Consider the following 24878-nt stretch of genomic DNA (forward strand, 5'->3'; position numbering starts at 1 on the left):
CGACACTTCGGCGAGATGAATTATAGGAAAGCATTTCGAAAAAAATAATAACTTGAAGGGATGCAACTTTTCCAAAACAAAAAGCCTTAAACATATTAAACAAAGTAATCAGACACATAAAGGAACACAGGTCAGCGCTGAGTCTTGTCAAGGGGGCTTAGGAGTGTCATGCCAGGATATTTTAGTATCATTCTTTCGTCGAAGCCGAGTGACTAACAAACTTTAGAAAGCAGAACTTCTTTGCCGACAACGGCAACCCCTTGCCTTTAATTCGTTATGCTATTATCGTGCAGGGGGAGGAAGAAGGCTCGAATCCCTTACCACGGCCGATGGAAGCAACGTAGCAGCGTTAAATAATCACTTGGATTATATCACTTACAGAATATACTGTATTCGCTGCACTGATAATAGTACAGGATTTTTCAGTCTGGCGTGAGTTATAGAGGGGACGGAGGGGTACCCAAACTTTTGCTCAACAATGGAATTACGAATTGCCTCTGTGCGTTGGAAAATTTGGTGGAATTTATTCTCAGCCGTTATTGTTGTACTTCAAATTGAATGTTCTTTCGGAGGTAAGGATCGACAATATTTATGTATTTTTATGTTTGTTCGTAGGGTCATTAAAAACATTTACATACTTTCCCTGAACGATAAAGTAAACCTGCAACAGTTAGTATGAACGTTGTTCATATGAACAAAAGAAAACGATTTCTGTTTGCTCACCGTTCTCTAATTGACTTCTTCAGTACATGAGATTTGATATTACAATGATATTCTTAATACACAATTCGGGTGAAAATACAATACAATAGCTCTATGGTGACGGATAAATGATAGATGACAAATATCCTTACTTTCGAAGATTATCCGTCAGATGAAATTATATCATATACTTACAACCTATATTTTGTAACTCTGTCCGGGAATATATTGTATTTCATATTATCATACGTGACGTGTTAATAATACACGTGACAAAGGATCATCAGCTTTGCGCGGACTGAGAGGGGAAAAGAGGAAAAGGTTAGTTGAATTAAAGGGGGAAGGGCACTTCCCAGTTCGTAACATGCAATGAAACATATATATATGAACATTATACAATAAAAACAACAACAACAACAGCAACAACAATAACAACACAATCTTTGTTTAATGATTATTACTTTACAATTTAAAGTTAATTTGGGTCCAGCTAAGCAACCACTATACCTGCTAATACTTTTAGATTTACTACTATATTACTACTACTACTACTACTCTACTACTACTACTACTACTACTACTACTACTAGTACTACTACTACTACTACTACTACTACTACTACTACTACTACTACTACTACTACTACTACTACTACTTCTAGTACTACAATACTGTCACTATATCCTACTTCTGCTACTACCACTACTACTACTACTACTACTTCTACTACTACTACTACTACTACTACTACTGCTACTACTTCTTCTTCTTCTTCTTCCTTTTCTTCTTCTTCTCCTTCTTCTTCCTCTTCATGATCATGATGATCATCATCACCATCATTTTCTTCTTCTTCTTTCTACTACTACTACTACTACTACTACTACTACTACTACTACTACTACTACTATACTACTACTACTATATTATTATGATGATGATAATTATAACAATAACACTTTTGACACTTATGTAATACGGCATACTACTGCATGACTATTTAATTCAAAATAAACTCGAGAACAATGGTATGGGGGGAGAAAGCTTTGCAGAAATTTAGACATGCAGAGTGTAAATTAAATGCTTCGGACTATTCTTCTACAGTGCGTATCAAAAAAAAATTACACTTTGAAAAAGCTCTGGGAATTAAAAAATATACAACATGTGGGTAATTTTTTGACATATAATCTTGGGTTTGGGTCTCATCTATCAAATGAAAGTAAAAGTTTTGACAGAATGTTACACTTGAGTGAGCACTGTCCATTTTTGTAAAGCTCGCAGAAATCTGTTTGCGCAGAAACGCTCGTTTTCACGCTGTGTCAAGGGGAATGGGCGAAATCAAACTTACATTGTGAAACATTTCTCATACATTTCCCTTGCACTTTCAGTCAATTGAAATAAAACGGATACATTCAACCATTTTGTAACAATTTTCCACCCAAATTGAAATTTCAACACTTAGTAAGCACAACCTTTACAATTTTTGTGCCAGCTGGATCTGAGGACATAACTGAATCTGAACAAAAGTTTATATCAGACATCTCCAGCATTTTTTCACTAAGTTTTTATCATTTAAAGTGGGTTTACATTTCATTTTTCATTTAATACTTGTTTTTCCACACTTTTCCCAAGCTTGAAAATGATTAACACAATGAAAATCAAGCCTAAGTTATTTCATGTAATTCACAGCTCAGTGTAAAGCAAATGTCGTCACGATGGCCTCGGTGTGTGGGGGAGTGGGGTGGGGCGCAAAGCACTCTTCTAAGTGTTTTGGGAAAGGAAACAAGTTAAAAAAGGTTAAAGAGATCTTCAAATCAATTTTACTAGCTAAATTTCACGTGTTCTTCATGATTAAGGTCTACTTTTATTTGCATAACTATTTCAAAGTTCTGCGCAAATCATTTTTCACTAACTTTTCAAAAGTAAGTGGTGCTCACTCAAGCGGAAATATTTTTCGACAGTTATATCGTCATTTGATTAAATGGATCTGTACCAATGTTAAAATGTGGAAAAATCTTCAGGATATTACAAATGTATAATTTTACAGGATTTTTTCTAAGTGTAAACTTTTTTTTGATACGCACTGTATATACGCTTTAACTGTGGAGTCCCACAAGAAAGTATGCTAGACCCTACCCTAATCATAAGTCATGTAACTGTTATCAATAAATGATATTTACGTGATGTGAAATGCCAATTGCATTTGATAACTTAAAAAACAAGACTTGGTTTGAATCTCTGAAACTATTTGAAATCGTTTTCTTCCGTACTTGCAAACAATAAATATCAAATGAATGACGTCCATGGTGAACATTCTTTCTGTCATATTTCATGATTTTTGCCAAGAAAACTTATTTTCAGTCAATTACTTTTCGATCATGCTCACGTTATTGAAATTTATTTAATTTACTTAGCTGGATAGCAAAGAAAAACGAAACCCTTCACGGATATGCGTCTACTCAATACAGAGTGGACTTGGCTTCGAATTATCTTCAATTAATGCAATGCCTGATCAGTAAACAATCGAAGAATGGATTTGGCATTTCAAGATGTATTGTGAGCAATTGTTAGGAAGAAAATCTCCCTTAGATTTCCACATTGCCAAGTTACCTTGACCAGGAGAGGCACACATCCCTGCTGGAAAGAATATAGTTTCACACAGTGTTCAAAGTGTGTTCACAGTGTGTTGACAGAGTGTTCCCAGATTGTTCACAGTGTGTTCAAAGTATGTGCACAGTCCATTCACAGTGTATTAACAGAGTTTCCAAAATGTGTTTACATTGTGTTCACATATTGTTCACAGTGTGGACAGTGTGAAGATGTTATTCACACATAGCACATAGTGTGACGATAGTTTCACACTGTGAATTCATCGACAGTGTAAATGTTAAAATGTGTTCTAATGATGGACTACGTGAAAATGCGATTCAAGCAGTGTGAGGGTATTGTTTCATATTGTGGACATCTCGACGTATATGCCAGTGTGAATGTTCACAGTGTGTTCCGGTGTTTCCGTATGTGAAAATGTGATTCATACTAGACACTGTATTCTTTCCAACAGCGAAGGTATTCCATAGGGGGGGGGGTGTAAGTCAAATATGATTTTCACTTTTCTTTTGAATAAAAAGTAGGGGTACGGTATTGGGTACGAATGAGTCAGATCCTTTCTTTTGACTTCTTTTTTTCCCTTTTTCTTCTTTTCTCCTCGATTCTTTAGTCTGCTTGAGAAACCAAGTTGATGATAGTTCCCCCTACGCCACCCCCGATTCCTGTCCTTGACTTTTTCGATATGACACATGCAAGAATAATTATCAACGGTGGTACATTGTTTATTAGCGAATAAACATCATTAATTTAAACATGTTTAATGATTAATATATGTCATTGTCACATCATAAGGCAAATCTTTAGCTAAGATTATTGACTTAAGAATTAAACTGCTTATAAACCAGATTCGAAACTTATCCTTCCGATAAAGATCCTCATTGTTTGTACAGGAAACGAATTTTGTTTATCGTGTTTATTTCAGTAGTTTCAATGATGATTTTTTTTTGCAAACCGACATCCTCAATTTCTAAATGTCTCAGTCTTTCACCTTCATCCTACCCCGATCTCAACCCTCCCCCCCTCTCTCTATTTTTTTTTTTTTTTGGGGGGGGGCGTATTTCATTATGCAAGATTATATCCTTAAGTGTTCAGAAATATAAAGAAAATATCTCCAGCGGAATGAAGAAGCAATTTATTATCTTATACAGCACATGTATTCTTATCCTTTCTTTTGATCATCTTTTTAATCGAAGTAGGGATGGGGGGGGGGGTGACATTCGCAATCACTCGTATTGCACCGCCTCTCTATCCAGCGTTTACTACTTTGTATTATAAGCTGAATTAATTTATGCCAGTCTTAACAATTTCGATGTTGCGAAAAAAATATTCTTTCGGCTTTTTCCCAACCAACATTTTACATGTAAATATATAAGGCAATTTGCTGATCTTTTAATTTACCTTTCAATTGACCCATAAATCGGATATGGTGGTGGGAAAGGGGCGGGATGCGGTAGAGGACTCGAAGGAAAAAAAACAATAATCATGACCTTAATGGTACACACTTAAAATGTTGGGCAACATACTGTCCGCTGTGTTGGTTAATGTATGTTGGTAAATATATATATATATATTCTAGGCAATTATCCAATTGAGCTAATTCATTTCCCAATTATTAGTTTTTATTACCCAATTTGGGCAGATTTTAACCAATAGTTGTATGGACAGTATGTTGCCCAGGGTTGGTTAAAAGTTGGGCATTTTGTGCCCAACTATTTTAAGAGTGTATATATCAATTTCCCACTAAATTAGACTCGGCGCCCTCTCTCGCCAGTGGAATCGTTTTTCATAATTGAAGCTCGTGGAATGCTGATAAGATATAATTTACTATACGTTTGGTTTGTGTATATGCAAAGAGAATTTCGTAAGGGAGTCTTTCCCCCTCTAAGGGGGGGGGGGGGGTTACTATCTCCCATAGGCTTCTATACAAAATTAGAAATTCGAATATGTGTGTTTGTGTGCGTGTGGGGGGGGGGGGGGTAAAGTACCTCAGGATCACCGTCTATGCTTTGCTTGTCGAGAAGTGTTTCATTAAAAAAAGACTTTACGCAGGACAGTAGTACCGACTATTTTGGAGACATTTGTTAACCATACCCTAAAGAATTTTAAAAACATTGTACGGTATTTACCTGATCTCATAATGAATTGAAATTTTGAAATTGAAAAATCTTTAGGTTCTTTTAAAACAAGCTTTAACTTATAGGTAAGTAATTCAAGTGGTGGAACAAAAAAATACAAAGCGATGATTCACTGTCACGTGGGAGGGCAGCGCGTTCGGTAGGAATTAAAGTCAGGATATGAAAAATGATGAGAGGTACCTTGGAGAAACACAGGGTGGTAATGAGAGGAAACGGAAAGATCATGCGTGGGAGAGGTGTGTGTGTGTGTGTACAGGGGGGGGGGGGGGGTAAATGGGAATTCGATTGTCGGACATCTAGGTGGCTTTATCTGAGATAATTATGTGATGATGAAGATGATGATGATGATGACAATGATGATGATAACAACAAAAATAACGATAATAATGATAATGATAACAAAAACAATAATGATAATTAACTGATAGATGATAATCATCATAATACCATTATTATTATTAAACACCAACGTTCTAAAAATTGCTGTTTATTTTCTTTTCATGCATTGTTCAAGCCTCGGGCTTATGGCATACTTGGTATCTATATTTAAAAAAAATTGACATCTAGTGAATTTACTATTCCTAAATCCATTTTAGGAATAATAAGGTATATTTTAAGGGATTGATTTTAGTTTCTAATTGTTTTGATTCTGGATTATCTTTGTTAAATTTTTGTGGATTTTGATGTTGTGCGCATTATCATGACCATATTTGTGTCCCTTTAAATTGTAAATTGTGTACAATTCAGCAAATGGCTGCGAGATACAATATGAAATAAACCATGAATAATAATGTTCTCATACCCTCGATTAAGCTGACCGCCATAACATACTCATACATGAGATTTGTTGTTATAATGATGATAATAATGATAATTATAAAGATGATGATGATGATGATATTAGTAATAATAATAATAGTAATAATGATAGTGATAATAATGATAATAATGATAATAATAATAATATAATGATGATAATAATAATAATAACAATAATAATGGTTGGTGTTTAAAATCAAAAGCATGTTTTTAATTTGAGCGATACCGGATCAGGAACCCGTTGCATAAAAGTTACATTTATGGTAACTTGTATCGAATCCTTGAATTTGATTGGTTAATTATCAGCGTTACCATGGTAGTTACCATTAGATGGCAAAGTTACCAGTAACGTTTATGCAACGGGGCCCAGATCATCAAGCGTTTTTAATGTTTATAGCTCAAAGATTAACGCTTCAAAGTCCGTAAGCGCTCTCCAGTAACATTTCAATTAATGGTGGTCTTATTAAAGGCAAACCTGTCTTGCCCGATACAGTTTGAAAAATGTTTTGCTTTTATTTTTGTTGTAAGAATCTATGAATAATTCAAGCATGTGACATTGTTAAGGCATATTACCTCGAATGAAGGCCATGCACTCTTGGGACATATTGATAAATTAATGAACACCCAGTTCTCCCCTTCTCCTGATTTTCAGGAGTTTCCCCGGTAACCTTTACGTGAATGTTGTCAGCACTAACACGTTACCATAGTAACAATCAACCACCTGTTATTTTCAGCCAATCAAAGCCAAGGAAAGTTGTTAGATCTGACATCTTTCATTTGACGGCAAATGATGATGAAACGCCTGACTACGAGTTTTTGAGGATTAAATAAAGAACTTCAAGGAGTTCATGAACGGACCCAAAAATATACACTAAAATGTAATTTGTTTTATCACAGTAGATCTACACCTGTATGTGCTTTTCTTAGCGTCCTGACTATGCTCGCTCACAAAATTAAGTTATAGAGTCGACCTGAACCATAAGATACGTGATTAAAAACCTCGATTTTGATTGGCTGCTTGGTTTTTTTACCATACAGTTACGATAATTGTAAGTCTTTATGTGTTGCGCACCCCTTACTTCTTTTTGCTGACGAGTGGAGCCAGCAAGCATAGAGGTACAGTTTGATCAATTTAGACTCTATTAATAAAGCCTTTATTTAAATTCCCTGTTTTTCGGTATTTTGAATCATACTGAAAAACTCGTGGAAATCCAGAAAATATGGAGAAGTGATTATACTAGTCTTTAATATTCACACACGTTTTTTTTTATCGTTAATATTCATATTTGCGTGACATAATAGGATTTGGTATGAGAACAAATAACAACATATGTTTATGATTGTTAATTTTATACGGTGGAAGTCCTAACTGGGTTTTTTGTATTTTTCATGACTTGAATAATGATGCAACGATTAAAAACACAATTTCCACCTCTTACAAATCATAAACAGATAGAATAATCTTAGCCCATTTGAATAATTACATACTTATAGGATATGTGTAGAAATTCCCATAATTTTCATGCATCTTATGTAAATTCATTTTGAAAGTAGAAGCCGTGTGAATACATTTGATTCGCTTTCTTCTTTTTTCCACGTTCATGAATTTACTGTCATACTGACACTTAATTTTGTATTCATGTTGTTACTCATATCGCCAGTTTTAATTGTTATTATTCAAATTGTCCTTACGGTACTTGTTTGTTCCCACTGAAACAGCAATGAAAATATCAAGTATGAAATTGTTTCCACAGAACTTCGGCTTGGTGGTGGTCGCACGCCACGAGAGGGCAGGCTTGAAGTTGCCTACGAGAATAACATCCAACCGGGCAAATGGGCCTCTGTTTGCGGGGACGGCTGGACCAACGAGGATGCCATAGTTGCCTGTAACGAAGCAGGGTTCCCTGGCCCTGCAGTGGCTGTCAGGCATGCCCGGGAGAGATATGGAGAGAGTTACCTAAATATCATGCTGACAAATGTCGACTGTAAACCAGGTTTGTTTATCCAGCCACTTCAATCATTTTCTACTAATAATAATGCTCATCCTTTGATAAACAAATTGCCCCTTTAAGAGCTGAACCCCTTTCCTTTCGGATGGTGACATTAAAAGTCGACCCCAAACGTATATCCATTGAAACATGTCTGTAAAACCCCTATTATACAAATCTCGCTACAGTAAAGCCTCATTTTTTCTTTTAAAAATAATTTTATTAAAAAATGATCATATGTCAAACTAGTTACATTTGTACATATTGTACTCTTCTTGGTGGCCCTGGTGCATTATGGAACCACTCTAGTATTAACACTTAATGCATGAGTTGAAATGATCATTTTAGGTAGCATCAACAATCATTGCAGTTATCATAAACACATAAACTTAGTTATCTGGAACAAAACTAAATGTTGTTTTTGCTCTCTAATACTTCAATATTTTATATTTTCATGAACAATAATACCATTATGTATGCTATAGGGAACATGTTTCACAAGCTTTGCTTCCACATGACAGCTGTTACGTTATTCTTGCTCATTAACACATATTTAACTGCTTTCACGAATGTATTTCATCAATATATTTCAATGAAATTTAATTTGTATTTCTTCCATAATGATGTTGAGATGTACAAACTGTATTTACTTTGCTGTTATTGTAGAAATAAATGAAATGAATGAATAAATGAGTAACCAGTTAACATTTCCCCCTTTTCCCCAAATGTATCCAGGACACATAATACTACGCAAGTTAACAACAACAAGCCTCGCAAAAACAACAATATACTATCTGGCAAACTATTTTACGAACAATATCACATTTCGTAAAATACTGTTATCGCAGTAGCGAAATATTGTATCACTGTAGCTGCGACTGGACGGCGTCGAACTTTGTATAGAACATAAGAAAATGTTAAATCCATTCATTACTTTAATATTGTAATTTGTTAGAAATTGAACCTGGATATTCAATTACCAGCGGTCATCGAATTGATAAAATTGATATCAAATTTAACAGGCGTGACAAGCATCTGTCATATTATATACTGTAAGCAGACACCCTTGATCAGTCAATGACTATACTTTCGTTTAAACTGTATAATTAACAAGACACAAGTAGACTTTTAAAAAATCCGATATGAAGTGCTCTAACTCTTCTGAAAAGTTTTAAAGCGATGTAAAACCACAAATCCAGATATAAATTCACCAAATATCGTCAGGAAACTGTACAGAGAAATTAAACATAATAATGGTCCCATTGTTGGCAGTATAGAGTGTCCCCCACCTCCCCCAAATTTTCAATCTTCTTATGTCAAAATTTAAACAGATTCCAAAAGAAGGGTTACAGCAACTCCTTCGGTTTTAATCAAAATGCTACTTAAGTCCACCTCATAAAAATATTGTTTAATAGATGGAGGAGAATTGCACATAATTTAATGTTGAAAACATTACTGAACTCGGATGCAAAATAATACATTTTAATTTCAAAGTTCACTAATTTTAATTTTAAAGTTCACTAATTTTTACAAAGCATTTTAAGATGGTTGAGAAAAAACAAACAAGCTTAATCGTGTTAATGTTATCAAATTCAGATGAACAATAGGAAAATAATAGCATTTCAAAGTTTAAAATTATTTTCACACAATATGGGAACTGACGACATCACACAATTCCTATTTCTTTTGTACTTTGTTATGATGATAGAAATGAAATATATCAAGGTTTTTCTCGTATGAACATGAAGTATAGTCATTATTCAAAGTCATTATGATTCAATCAACAACTTCTTTATCATGAAATCTACACCAATCGGGATATGATAATGATATTAACAGAGAAAAATGAGTAACCGTTGTCGTATGTCTTGTGAAGTTAAACAACCTTTTTTTTTTGTCTTCTAAAAGTTACAACTTGATTGTTTCAGTTCCGATTCTGATGAAATATACAGGTATTAAATGGTCGTAACATTAAATTAAATGATTGAAATGTGTAATTGAGCTGGAATACCTATACAGTCCTGTAAAATAATGGCGAATGTCCTGATACACTTTATATTCCATTTACTGCATTATTGCGATTTAGAAATATATGCTTGAATTAGGTAAACTGTAAAATTAAATATCATCAAACTCTAGGTACTGAGAGCAATTCTCGATAAGTTACTTTATACAAACGTAACTGATCAACAACAAAGTCAGAGAATACCTATAGGCCATCATGCACCAACCGATCAAATTATACTTCTAACGTTTTCTCTTAAAACAGAGCAATATTTTATACGATTTAAAATATATATTTGTCACAAGTTAAGAGTAAAGGATTACAAATCAGTCAATAAAACAAGGACATGTTGGTAGACATTAAATAAGATGTAGATAATAAAATCACATTGATTCTTAAACAAAACACTTTTTTGTCCATCTTTTATAGATAATGAATTGTTATACTCTATCATACATACTTAAAACGCACTTTTAAGAAAATTGTGAAAAGTACTTTTTAAAAGGATTTTATTATGAAATCGAAGCAATCTGAAAGAAAAGGACTCCGGTAGTAGCACACAAACAACAGGACGAATACGATGACCAGGATAATTTTAAATTTTCATTCAATTTGAAATCATGTCGTCTCTTATAGTACCTCCTTACAAGCCTACAAGTCCATTATGCTATGACTCATATTGGCATTGATGAATAAATATATTCTACAACTAGCGACTACTCTTCTTGATCTGGGCACTTATCTAGACACAAGTACGCTGTCAAATTTCCGATTTGAAAGCTTAAGTAGGAAATTCTCAAGTTTATTTCCTTGAATGCTGTATCGCTTTCATTTCTTGCTCGCATGATAACTGACTTGAAGTTGAAATACTGTACTCTGTTATTATGAGAGCCTGTACACCTCTGTTGGAATATGTATAAAGAGAGAGAGAGAGAGGGAGGGATATCAATTCGAACGCAAATTTAATTTCCCTCTTAATCTCAGAAGAGACTTGGGGCCCTATGTTTAAAAAATTGTTACAAATTGAAATAGAAGCATTCTTCACATTATATTACAACTTGGCAGAGGCTTTCTAGAGATAAAAACAACTCAGATATGGGCTTGGGGCCATCACGGACCCTCAAAATTTTAACGACAAAGCATAAAGGGAGAAAAATAAAAGGAAATGAGAAGGATGAAATGTAATGTGTTTTTTTAATAGTTATATCAAAATCTATTGCAAAATTAGATTTTTTTAAATATAAAAGCTCAAACCTTTGGTTTGATCGCTTTGCTCTCTCGCAACTTTTAATTTTTTTCCCACATGCCATGTCTCACCATTTTAACATTTTTGGTTCATTACGCTACTTTAACAGTTGATGCAAACAGGGTTAAAAATACTAAGGAATAACATAATGAAAGGAATACATGTTCTGGTAAGAAACATCCATATCTATAAGTCAGTCTTCTCTTTCAGCTTCAAGTAGTATGCATAACCTCCTAGGAATATTGTCACACACTACGATCACTTTAGGCCTATTGAATATAAATCCCACAAAGTTCTGTTAATAGTTTATTACGATCGACTCCAAATGGCTATATTCTAATAAAAGCGTATATAAAATATATACAATATAATGTAATACTAAATGTACAATAAGAAATATTTTCAACTTTTGATGGACAAAATAATATATAGTAAAATATCATGACATTTACCCGCTCGACTGGGGTATGGCGTCACAAATTTAAATCTTTCAAAAACCATAGCTCTGCAATTTTTTGAAGATTTTGTTTTTCGAAAAACAACGTCACCTTTAAAATGTTTTTGTAATTCCTCTGATTACATCCAAGTCAAGATGTCATCAAGCTAGACTTCCCCTTGCATTGTTTTACATTGTCTTTGTACACTGGATTGTACTGACAATATCATGCTTGAAATATTATGCAGTACAGTCATAGTTGAGCAATAAATAGAATAGCGGTAGAGGGTAATAACAGACGTCTTCCTGGAGTATGGAGGGAACGGATATTAATAGATGCACACGTGGATACCAGAAACGATGCCACAGTGTCATTAACAGTGCTATAGGTACAGGGTGTCTAGAAAAGAAGAGGAAAACAAAATGATATGCCCTAGATAGACAGAACAGTATGAATTGATAATTACATCAGTACTAATAACTCTGTTGCATACAATATCAAGGTACATAACCTTGCTGACATTACGAAGGATACATTACATGACTCTCCATTGTAGCAGGGGTTTAAAATGAAGAAGAATCCATACATGCCATATAGAACGGGTTTATTGTGCAGATCGTATCCGTCATTAAAGCATAATAGTGGGTTTTCGCCCAGCGTCGTACGACGTAGAACGTACGTGTGCAAAAATCGCCAACTTTCATGGAAACAGAGGCCCGAGCGTTCTTGAGCTCAAATCACGGACGGTTCTTCCGCAAATTAGCGGGCGTCCGCATTAGAACGTAGGATTTGTCAACAGCCGTCAACAGCCAATCAGATCGCTTGTAGAGCGAGCAAGCTGAGCCGATCGATGTAAACACATTCGCCCATCGCGTGCATGCACATGTTGTACTCTACTCTGACTACACTGATAGCTGAAAGCTTCAAAACATGGACTCGAATGCGAGTTTTTCGGTGAGTACCATTTCAATTATACTAAAATCAAGCTAAGTATAATTTCAAAATGTTACAGTAGAAGTTTAAACGAGTATGATTATTGAAATATGATTGAAAAGCCGTTGCATGGCTCGGTCGACGACGCGACTGCAAGACACATGGCACTGCCAGTTGTGTGCACATAGTAGGAACATATACAATGCACATGTTGGCGTGTCAACATTACATGCCAACCATGCCAGCCGGTCGATCCGGCCGCGTTCAGCGATTTGCGAAACTGCTTACAAGCGAGAGTTGAGCGCGACGGACGCACGAACAAAGAGATCGTTCTACGTCGTAGATAGCGTCGTACGACGCTGGGCGAAAACCCACTATTAGCAGATGGTGTGTAAATTCTTGTAGATCATAATCGTGCATACACGTTGATTATCATTGGGTATCCGTCTCCACAAGTAAAGGGTGTCTAAAAACAGAAAAGTGAAATCAGATAATATACTGTACATGTAGAGTGTGGATAGAAACGAAAGTCACATAGATAATCCTAATATCAGAAGATATACAGTACGTCCCAGAAAAAACGAAACCGAGATTTAGCGATAATTTATCATAACTTAATCATAAATAAAATAGACAAATGACCTACCAATGTAAAGCTTAGAATCTCCTCTTTCATCTGGTATTACTAGATTATTCCTCATTCACGCATGATTGAGCAAAAACAATTTGAAGAAAGGATACCAAAAACTCATTTGGCGGGGGGTATCTGAATTTCAAAAAGAAAATCACATGCCTAAAAAGTTCAATATCTTCTCTTTTCTTTGATACCTTAATCACAAAAAATGGTCAAGAAGTAAAAAAGTTATGTTCCCTCGAAACAATGCTTGTATTTCCATAATTTCATTAAATAAACGTGTTTTCACCGGTTTCTCACAGAAGCTATCACATGGTTAACAAAAGACTTAATGCATGGCTGATCGTCAACAAAACGGAGTGTCAAGTGAGTTTGAACGCTAGCCTGTAGAACCTCTTCATTTTATGAAATTATTGAAATTCAAGTATTATTTCAAATAACCAGAACTTTGTCATTTCTTGGCCATTTTCTGTAATTGAGGTATCAAATTAAAGAGCAAATATTGAACTTTTTAAAAATGTGGTTTTCTTTTTTAAACCCAGATACAGCCCGCCAAATGAGTTTTTGGTATCCCCTCTTCAAATTGTTTTTGCTCACTCATGCGTGAATGAGAAATAATCTAAGTAATATCAGATAATTGAGGAGATTCTAAACTTTACAATGGTAGGTCAGTTGTCTATTTTATTTGTAATTAAGTTATGATAAATCATCGGTAAATCTCGGTTTCGTTTTTTGTGGGACGCACTATAATACACAAATCATCATATCTTTCTTGTAGAAATTATATGTAAATCCTTGTTAAATTTTTTTTTTTACATATTCTCACAAGTAAAAGATAAACAAGGCTGGATTATATTACAAGATATGAAGAAGAAGTGAAAAGGACACACAAAACAAAACGTTACAAAAACAGGACGGGACAGAACGGTACAAGAACAAGGCATGACAAAAAGTTATACAAAAACAAGACATACGAAATAGTATATGAACAGACAAATTGAAAAAAAAAAAACCAACAAAACAAAGGACAAAAGACCAGTAAAAGAAAACAGACAAAAAACAAATCTGCACAGGTAGAGCGAATAAAAAGAGACGGGAAAAGAAATGAAATAAAGGCGGGGGGGGGGGTCAGGAAGAACAGAAGATCCACAAGATATCCTAAGTAGGATGAATGATGTGAGTGTTATAGTTATTGGTTAGATTTTTTTAAGTGCTCTATTGAAGCTATGAATAGTTGGCTTATTTCGTAAAGTTTGCGGAAGTGAATTCCAAAGTTTGATGCCAGAAGATATGGACAGTTTGTTTGTTAATAATGTCCTCGTTCTAGGTAAATGGAAAAGTCCAGCAGATCTTGTAGGGTAGTGATGAACATTGATATTTCTTGTAAACATAGAATAAGATACGTCTGGTAGTTCATCTCTACTAAGGTTGTACATAAAAGATCCAAGATTATAATGGTAAAGATAATGTATCTTAAGAATACCATGAGTTTTAAAAAGAACATTCGTATGTGCCCGATAATGAGAATGGCAAATAACGCGCAAAGCTTTTTTCTGGAGTAGAAAAAGTCTATTCAAATGAAAATCAGCACAAACCCCCCATGCAATAATACAAAAGTTCAAATGCGGGAGTATCAGCGTAGAGTATAAGTTTAATAATATACGAGTCGGGAAGTAGAATTTAACTTTATTTATAATTCCAATATTCCGTGAAATTATTTTGCATGTGTTATCTATATGTTCTTTCCATGACAGTCTGTCGTCGATAGTTACTCCTAGAAATTTCGTATTTAATACTCTTTGAATATTAATATTATAAAAAATAATGTTACCTGGGAGTTCATGAATGATATTGCTGAAGAGCATGTAATTTGTTTTAGTGAGATTAAGCGATAATTTGTTGGCTTTGATCCACTCCGAGACTAGTTTTAATTCTTTATTGAATGTGTCAAGTAAATGTTTGGGGTCCTTATGGGAAAAAATATATTTGAGCCGTCGGCAAAAAGAATGAATGATAAAGTACTTGAAGATTTATAAAAATCATTAATGTAGACCAAAAAAAGAAGCGGACCCAAGATTGAGCCTTGAGGGACTCCACATGAGATAGATTTGGGAGCGGAATTTACATTTGCTATGGAAACATATTGCTGCCTTCTGCTGAGGTAGTTCCTGAACCACTCCAAGGCTATCCCTCTGATTCCATAATAATTAAGCTGGAATAAAAGGATATCATGATTGATTGTGTCGAAAGCCTTGGAGAAGTCCAGGAACACCCCAACAGTATGCTCATACTTGTCAATTCCATTGGCAATCTTATTAATCAATGCCAACAGGGCATGAGTAGTACTATGTTTTTCGCGAAAACCAAACTGCAGGGGATCAAACAATTTATGTATATTAAGAAACTTTGTCGTGCGTACAAAAATTACTTTTTCCAAAACCTTCGAAATGCATGTCAATAATGATATGGGGCGATAATTTCCCAACACGGTGTTGTCGCCTTTTTAAAAAACAGGGATTACTCGGGCTTGCTTTAATGATGAAGGTACAACTCCTGTAGAATGAGACAAATTAAAGATATAAGTCAAAGGTTTAATAATGTGTATTAGATTTCTTTTCAGGAGAATGTTACTTATATCGTCACATCCTGAACTCATTGTATTCTTCAGTCCAGAAATTATATCAGCTAGTTCTTTTACGTCTGTTGGTGTGAAATATATCAAATTTGGATTAGGGTCATTAAGAAATGATGTGAAGTGTTTAGAAGAGGCAGAGGTGGTGCTGGCAAGATTTTGGCCTACGGATGCAAAATAGTCATTAAAAACATTTGCCAAGGCAAGGGGATCCTCTACCAATTCACCATCAACATTTATTTCCGCGGGCGTAGACATTTTGAAGTTACCTTGTATAACGTTTTTTATAACTTTCCATGTATTTTTAACATCGTTTCTATAGAGGTCAAATTGATTATGAAAATAATTCTTTTTACATCTTCTTAGTATACCTGTCAGAATATTTTTGTAGTCAGTGTACTTTTTTCTATTTCTGTCGCAAGGTTTTGAAATAGTTTTTAAGTAAAGGTTGTTCTTTCTGTTTATTGAGCGCAAAATGGTAGGTGTGATCCATGGGGACCTTTGAACCTTTTTGTAATTAGAGCGTTTGAATCGCACTACAGGAAAAGAGCTATTCATTAATGGATTCATTTTATTCGTAAAAGCGTCAAATGCATCCTTGGCATTTTGAATACTGTAAATTCCTGACCAGTCAACATTTCCTAACTCTTCATAAGACAATGGATGCTTGGGCGTCTAATGAACAGGGCGTATATGAAATCAAAAGAGTTTATAATGAGGTTTTGAAAGCAGACATCCTCTTTAAATGGAAATTAAATCGGATATTAATATATTTAAACACATTTCTGCCTGAAGAGAAACATGAATACAAGGTGTCCAGAGATTAAGACTTCTTCCTGATAAGAAAAAAGAGGAAGTATCAATACATAACAAATCGACCCAATTTCTGTGTACTCTATCAATTGGATGTCAATATGCACAGGTGGAAGATAATGGCTATATATACTGATATACTACTACTACTATTACTACTACTACTACTACTACTACTACTACTACTACTACTACTATACTACTATACTACTAAAAATGATGATGATAATAATAATAATGATAATAATAATAATGAAATAATAATGATAATAATAATATGCAGCATTTGTGTAGCGCTTTATGATGCAATTTTTTTAAGGGCTGCATACTATTACCCGCTGATCAGACGCTCGAGCATTCAAAGATTTGCTTCCTACCGGGTACCCATTTACTACACCTGGGTGGAGAGTGGCAAATGTAGATAAATGCCTTGCCAAAGGACGCGAGTGGCCGAGTGCTGCGGTAGGATTTTAACCCGGACCTTGCGGTTCATAGTCTGGAGACTTATCGAATGAGCCACAACACCTATGCTTGTTAATAGATGTCCATGTAACCTTTTCATGATATTGAACACTCATAAAATATATTAAACCTATCTTTATATTTTTGTCTTCACCCTATACAGAAGCTCCAAATCTGATGCATTGTCGGAATACCACGGCAGACGTCAGACCCTGCAGGACAGGTCGAGAAGCTGGAGCTATTTGTCAACGTAAGATTATTATTATTATTTATCTGTGCCCCATCTTACAAAGCGATACAACGTAATCTTCTAAAAAAAGCATCTTTGTTCAACATATTTTCTCGATATGATATCCATTCATAAATTCATAAATTTCTTGAAAATTAAATGTGCTTTTTTGTTTAAAAAAGATATTGTGCTAATTTCCTGAGGAAACTATTAATGATGAATTTATTGAGGTTGATCGTATCAATCGTAGGTCTTTGTAAGACGGGGCCCAGGAATAAAGTAAATAACTGAATAAGATGAGATAACTTTAGTGCGAGATTACGCTATGTATCTTGCTTTTTTTCAATAGATTAATAAGTGAGGCAAATAGTAAATGTCAAGAAACCATAGAGATTACCTTGCAGAAAATTGGGAACATTGTAGTATTAATGATCTTTGTACGTTTTGAATGGATTGTCTGCGCTAAATCTTGTCAAATCTGGCAGAACGTTTTAATGATAATGATATCGTGGACACATTTTCTTTATTAATCGTCCTCTTAGATAATCATTCTGGGAGGATGCCGTTAAGATGTTAATGGAGACCATTGGTTGGGATTAATTGGTAATAGCAACCCAGTTTGAATAACCTCTTTTCTAAGGCAGATTGCAGTTAAATGATTATCATGTGATGAATTCATACACATTATCTCAGTCTATATCAATATTGTAATATATATAAGACATTAAAATAGTTACCACTTAATTGTGAACAGTTGCTTAAGTAACTATGTAATAGCTATGATAAAAGTATTGTTGATAAAAAGAACTGTGTGCATGATCATGCTGTCATTTTCTATTAAAATACTTGACCTCCATCACAGTTTCAATTTAAAGGATTTATTTTAAATTTCCTTTAAATACATTAATAATAAAAAAAAAAAACATTCTACAAATTGTTCAGTTGGTATAAGATCCAGGATTACATATTCGACTGAGCTAGAAAGTGGATCGATTTCGGCAGAATTTTATGAAAAACAAAAAGAAACAAAATAATTAAAAAACATAACTGATTTCTCTGAAAGGGAAGTCACCTACAATGGGAAGCACAATACTATTTGAATTGACTATGGATTAGCCAAAAGTGTACAATTCTGTTTTTCTATCCCTTGTTTACCGAATTTATATTATCATGCTTGACTGGTTAAGAAATCAGTAGAACTTTGAAATTTATTGTGCCCCAAGGAGGTAGTTTACCGACACAAACTGTTTGAAATCTGTTTCGTGCGGCTGTCCATAGTCAAATAAGTGATTTAAAAATTTGCATTCTCTCTGAAACTTTCTCCTAAAAATTTCATAGGGTGTTGAGTGTAATTCACTAAGACTCCTCGAAAGGCAATTGAGATTCAAGTATATAGCTACATATTTAGAGCTCAGCAAATTATAACTTGAAACCACACAAGTTCCTGTGCCTACTTCGGGCGTTTTCGGATTGTGAAAAGTGAACTGATATGACATGTATGAGGCAAGTGGTAAAAATAGGCACAAGTAACTTAATGTCTGTTGGTCATTAAACCGGATTTAAATTTCCGTGATGGACAACATCTGGAAATTAATTTCGAATACTTTCATGAAAACTGAGGCTATAGACCCCCGATAAAACGTTTGTTCACAATGGGTCATTGTGGTCTTTTATCTTTTTCCTTCCCTTCCAGCGCCGAGTTTCCAAGGGTGTTTCAAGACGGTGGAAAGTACCATCCAAAGCGATGCCGTCATGATAAACAGGAACATGACAGTTGATACCTGTATGGCATACTGTATGAACAGGACAATGCGATTCAGTGGTGTCTCGGTGGACCACTGTAGCTGCTGGAACTTCATGCCAAACACCACGACAGAACTGTTTTCTGTTGAACCTCATCACTGCCTCCAGCACTGTCCAGCGAACCCTCTGCAGGTCTGTGGTGGGGTCAGTGGCATCATGAAGACCTTTGTCATCTACGACAGTATGTGGACATTTTTCCCCATATAATTCTGTCATAACACCTTGAAAATGTATGGTAGTAAATTAATAAGAAATATTAAGCAAAGATACACAAATGGTAAATTAGTCCCCTATTCACAGCGATTATATCTCTCTGATGTTCTTGGTCCTGCCTATTCTTCTTTACTGACTGCAGGTCTTACCCGGCCATAGACCAATGACTTTAAGAAGTCTTCGGGGCAAATTAATGATTACCATTTTGATTCATAATCAACTTATGCCTTACCATGCACGTAGCCATTAAAAACATATTACAAACCTATCTTTAACCAGTGATTAATAGGCTTTTTGTCTTTGATATGTAGCTGGGCAACAGGTAAGATCAACCGCATCGAGAACCTGAATATACCTACTCCAATTATGTTCCTAATATTACTTTCTTTCGTACTCTCTTCTGACAGCATACGTTGGATTCTGCAACGATCCTGGGGACATCATGAATGGATATCGTGACAGCGACTGGTTTCAGTTTGGTGCCACGGTGAACTTCCAGTGTGATGAGGGTTACGAGATACAGGGTAGCGAGAACCTTACATGTATCGAGTCAGGTCCTGGGTACGACTGGAACGATGCCTCACCGATTTGTACCAGTAAGTCTACCATCCCCGCGCAAAGAGTTAATCGTGAAAATAAATAGGACACAAGAATTAACAACATCGTCCAATTTCAAGAGGTGTCGGCCGGGATTCATAAGAGGGCGCTGTAGCTCAATTGTAGTAGAGCAACTCTATCATGTAGAAGATAAGTGACATGTGTGTCGTATTAAGTGGGCCCGTAATTGCATAATAATTATTTCTATTGAGAAGTTGAGCAGGTACTTATTTAGCATGGGAAGTTAGTCGAGTCATGTGGACCTACTAGCATGACTAGTAGGTCCATAGTCGAATCGAGGACCCGGTTTTCTATCCAAGTCGATGGGCTAGTGAGTGACCTCTGGAAAGGCTCTATCACTCATTACCAGGTCTCAACAAGAGATCTAAAACCGCAAGTCCCCTGGTCGTTTGCTTGAAAAAATACATTATTAAATGGGTAACAGGATGAAAAAGCAAATGTATTTTGCTTATAGAATTTGAACTTAAAAGCTCTCGCTGGAATGCCTCAAATGGAGTGGAGAAAGTGGATACTATTAGTATAGGCAAGCCAGAATCCGATGTCTGTAAAGAGTAAAAGAAATCATTGTTTCCGCGTGCAGGGCACTAGAGTACAGCAGAATACTAAGATAGGACATTGTTATCATGGCTATGATCAATCATTATTAAGTATGCGTTTTTATGATTATCTATAAATCAGGATTATAAACCCATGATCTTGTTTATCTTGTGCAGTCTCGATAGTACATGCAAAATACAGTGAGTACCATCTTCGTGTAAGCCTTATTGATGAATTACCCTCTTATCTAGGTTGATAAAAAATGATATCAAAGTAGTATATAAAACTGGCATTCGAAGTCTAATACTTTTTGAGTTGGAACTTTGGATAATTTGTATCACAAAGTGCCTATATTAATATTGATAAGGCGAATCAATGAGAGAAAATTAAAATACAAAATTATTTCGTTTGTCACTACGTCAGAGCCATCTATGTACTCAAAATCTATCACTGCTATTCGATACTAATCATTGAAGGTATAGATGGACTATAATTATGTGAGCTGCCTATTCAATAGTATAACTCTCTTTTCTTTTCACCGATAGGAATTATTATCACAACACAGCCACCTACTTTTGAAACAGAAAGCGGCGGCATTCTCACTGATCTCAATGGAGAACAGAAATTAGAAGGTAAGTTCATTTTTACACCCATCATTTGAACATCATTTAATTAATTACCTACGATACTTTGTGACTTTTATGTAAACATAAATACGTATATACTCAATATTTGAATACTTGAAATAGATTCTAAGTTATGATTACTCTCTTAAAAGTTATCAAAGAATAGTTTTTCTTGTCCTTGTTTTTGTCGGTTAAAGTCTCTATATCCCTTCCCCTCTCCCCTCCTCTATCTCTCCCTCTCCCCCCTCTCTCTCTCTCTATATATATGTATATACACACATTGTAAATAATTTAATCATGTGATTTTTAAGGGTATTTTCAGTAGCTGATGTTATTTTTGTAACTTATCATGACGGGGGGGGGGGGGGGCAAATGCTTGTTATGAATGATGATACAATGTGCTTCTAAAGAGTAAACCCTTATCTTTTCAGTCCTATACGTTGGTGTTGTTGGTGGAGGTGTTGGTCTCTTGCTTCTGATCGTTGTCATCGCTTTTGCCGTCGCCTGCTGCAAGTCGAGAAAGAAAACGTAAGTTTTACCTTTACTCATCACATTCACTCAAAAAGTCAAGACAAAGAAACAAAATATCTTCACATATTTTAAGCTTTTGATATCATTAAATGTGAATGAAAAAAAAAGCGCTCTGAATCACTTTAAAATCACAACTTTTAGATTGAAAGTTTGTTCTCATCTTTGGAAGGGTGTCAACTTGGAAACAATTTCTGTCCTTCTTGAAATCATAATGTTGAAAAAAAATCATCACAAAAAAGTCTAATTTGACAACTCATGCCATGGATTACGAGTGCTATTCGTATAGGGTTGTTATAAAACTGAATTTCGACAGTATTATTGAAATGGATAGAACTAAATCATAACTTTATGTTTTTTTCCAGTGCGAAGACGCTAATCAACGAGGATGACGAAGAGGCACAGGTCGGTCGACTGAAGAAGAAGAAAAGGAAGAAATCAAAGAAAACAAAGAAAGTTAAGAAAAAGAATAGAGAACAAGATATTGATGAAAAGGATAAAGACGAGCTCGAACTCGAATTCGACACAGAAGACGACGTCGACAAGGAAGACGAGTTAGAAAAGGACGAGTATGATGAGGAAGAAGCAACATCAAACGAAAATAAAGCCAATGCAAAACTAGATGTGGGTCCTATCGCGACAGCCGATCTGAGCTATTACCAGACCGAACAGGACCAAAGCGGTAAAAACAAGAATAAACCGCTTCCATCGGCTCGTGGACAGGGACGGCCAACGTCGAGTAGCAAACCGGCGAAATTCAACTTCATCGAAACAGATCAAAGAAAGAACTCAAAGAGAAGTCGAGGTGGTTTGATGAAAAATGTTTTGTTTGTGAAAGGAAACGGGGACAATGCTTCAGATATTTTGCTCAAAGATCCTTAGGATGCTCTTCGATAAACATTCAAAGTAAGGATAACAAATTTTAAGTTTCTTAATAAAATAGGTTGGGCTATTATAATAAGCAAACTGGTTTTCCTGACGTATTCCATTGAAACAATTAGCCATGAAATAATTGTTGTTTCCAAACACTCTACAGTTCTACTCCTTCATGGTACTCGTGAGTAGAAAGTTACAAATAATTACAAGACTTTGTTATCGGTCGGGAAAAAATTGGTACGAACTAAATTCTGTTAAGAAAATGTTTAATGATTAAAAGATTTCGCTGAAATTGTATTATTTCGACTTTGTACTTTAAAAAAATAGGAGATTGTAAGATCTACAGTCAATAAGAGCGATTTTAAAGAAGAAGTAGACCTACGTAAGTATTATCACCATCCATTCAAGCATTTGTATGCCTGTATCGGTCCTTCTGAAGACCAATGGCTTATTATATTTGTACTAGGCCGACTGTGTTTTATTGCAAAGAGCAATAATCATTGCATGAAATGATTTTTATGATAGAAAATGCTGTGTTTTATGCTGAGAGTTGATAATTGATGAAAGAATTGGAATGTGCAATATTCTAATTTTTCACCTGTATTGTAAATCTATAACATTCTTAAATGATATAATCTAAAGAGGAGCTTATCAAGGCATTGAAACAGAATTACTCAAAACGAAAGGCGATTAAAGGGGCATATCGATTCTTCCTTTCCTGATCAAATCAAGTCTGTTATTAACGCACATGAAATCATAGTTATCAATATTTATAAAATTACATATGTGTTTAGGACTAACTTCAGTATAATATGGAATATCTTTAAATTTCCTGAATGAATTTCGTTTATAAAAGTAGAACTATAATTATCATTTTCAATAATATTAAACAAAAATCGATAAAAAGTATGCATGGAATAAAATATACTTGCTCGCTCGTTAATAAACATAATGAACATCTATATCAGCCTTTTTTTCTCTCTCTTTCTCTTTTGAGCTTTCAAAAATCAGGTATGTCATATTCCAGTCGTTAGCAAAATAATATATAACTCTGAATACAAAATCGCCATGGAGGACATTCGTCATTACTTTGGAAAGTGATTGTTTCCATTACCAACGATCAAACACGAACACTTGTTTCCTATTAAAAAAAACTTTTTAAAGGTTATTAGATGATACCTTCATATGATGACTTTGAGGTATTGAACAGATTATCATTACTTATGTTTCAATAAATGAACAAGGTAAGATATAATGCATTTGATAATAGGTTTCCTAACATGAAAAATAAATAGTTAGTATTCCATCTTTCAGGGAGAGCGGTATTTGAGACCACAGAAAATATGATATATTGAGTATACATACAAAATAAACACTCATGTACATGTAGAGTTATAATAGGGAATAGTTGCATTAAAAGTGACTGATCGGGTATTATGTTTAAATTGCAAAATACGATTATTTTTAAGAACTTTGCCAATTTTTTATGTAATGTAAATATAAGTAAAATGATTGCATAAACATGAATGAAATTATTACGTTTAAGTGTAAATATACCAATTTATAAATAATATTGTTAACCGCAGATCTTTAATTTGATGCGTTTGTTATTTGAATTTGAATGTAAATGAGATTTTATTTTGAAAATCTTGCTATAAATTGCATCATATAATGCAGCAAAGAAAAATTAATAAAATGATATATATTTCTGTATGGATGTGTTTGTATAATGCGCACATGTTTGTGTTTATGTGGAAAGACCTATAAAGTAGTCGAGATATACATACTCCAATTGATAAAATCAAAATAGTGACTTCAGAAAGGCAAGAAGATGAATAATATCACATCATGATATCTCAATAGATGGCCAAGAGAAAAAAGGAGATGAGATTGAGAGTGAAAGGGCAGATGAGAGAAGAGAAGAGGAAAGGAGAGAGTAAAACTGTGGTATTAACCGGTGTACATAGAGGACCACACCATTTTATTCCGGTGTTAAATTGACAGTGTTAGTTTAACACCTATAAGTGTCATTACAAC

General features: G+C 34.7%; 1 protein-coding gene across 1 annotated transcript; it reads left to right on the forward strand.

Annotated features, from left to right (window-relative positions):
• The first annotated feature begins 110 nt into the window (after positions 1–110).
• On the forward strand, positions 111–24528 carry LOC129257764 (uncharacterized). Its single transcript, XM_054896164.2, has 8 exons — positions 111–572; positions 8016–8255; positions 17575–17661; positions 19334–19624; positions 20064–20252; positions 21357–21443; positions 21869–21965; positions 22331–24528. Exons 1-8 carry the CDS (start codon positions 479–481, stop codon positions 22845–22847), a joined length of 1602 nt encoding a protein of 533 aa, XP_054752139.2. The 5' UTR covers positions 111–478; the 3' UTR covers positions 22848–24528.
• Positions 24529–24878: the final 350 nt, after the last annotated feature.

The sequence above is a fragment of the Lytechinus pictus genome, chromosome 1 (assembly GCF_037042905.1).
Source record: "Lytechinus pictus isolate F3 Inbred chromosome 1, Lp3.0, whole genome shotgun sequence".
NCBI classification, from domain to species: Eukaryota; Metazoa; Echinodermata; class Echinoidea; order Temnopleuroida; family Toxopneustidae; genus Lytechinus; species Lytechinus pictus.

What these genes read in the sequence shown, in the direction of transcription:
- LOC129257764 (XM_054896164.2), top strand. Translation starts at nt 479, where the DNA reads ATGGAATTACGAATTGCCTCTGTGCGTTGGAAAATTTGGTGGAATTTA. An exon ending in TGCCTCACCGATTTGTACCA is followed by an intron (nt 20,253 to 21,356) that starts GTAAGTCTACCA and finishes TTTCACCGATAG; the next exon opens with GAATTATTATCACAACACAG. An exon ending in TGCAAGTCGAGAAAGAAAAC is followed by an intron (nt 21,966 to 22,330) that starts GTAAGTTTTACC and finishes GTTTTTTTCCAG; the next exon opens with TGCGAAGACGCTAATCAACG.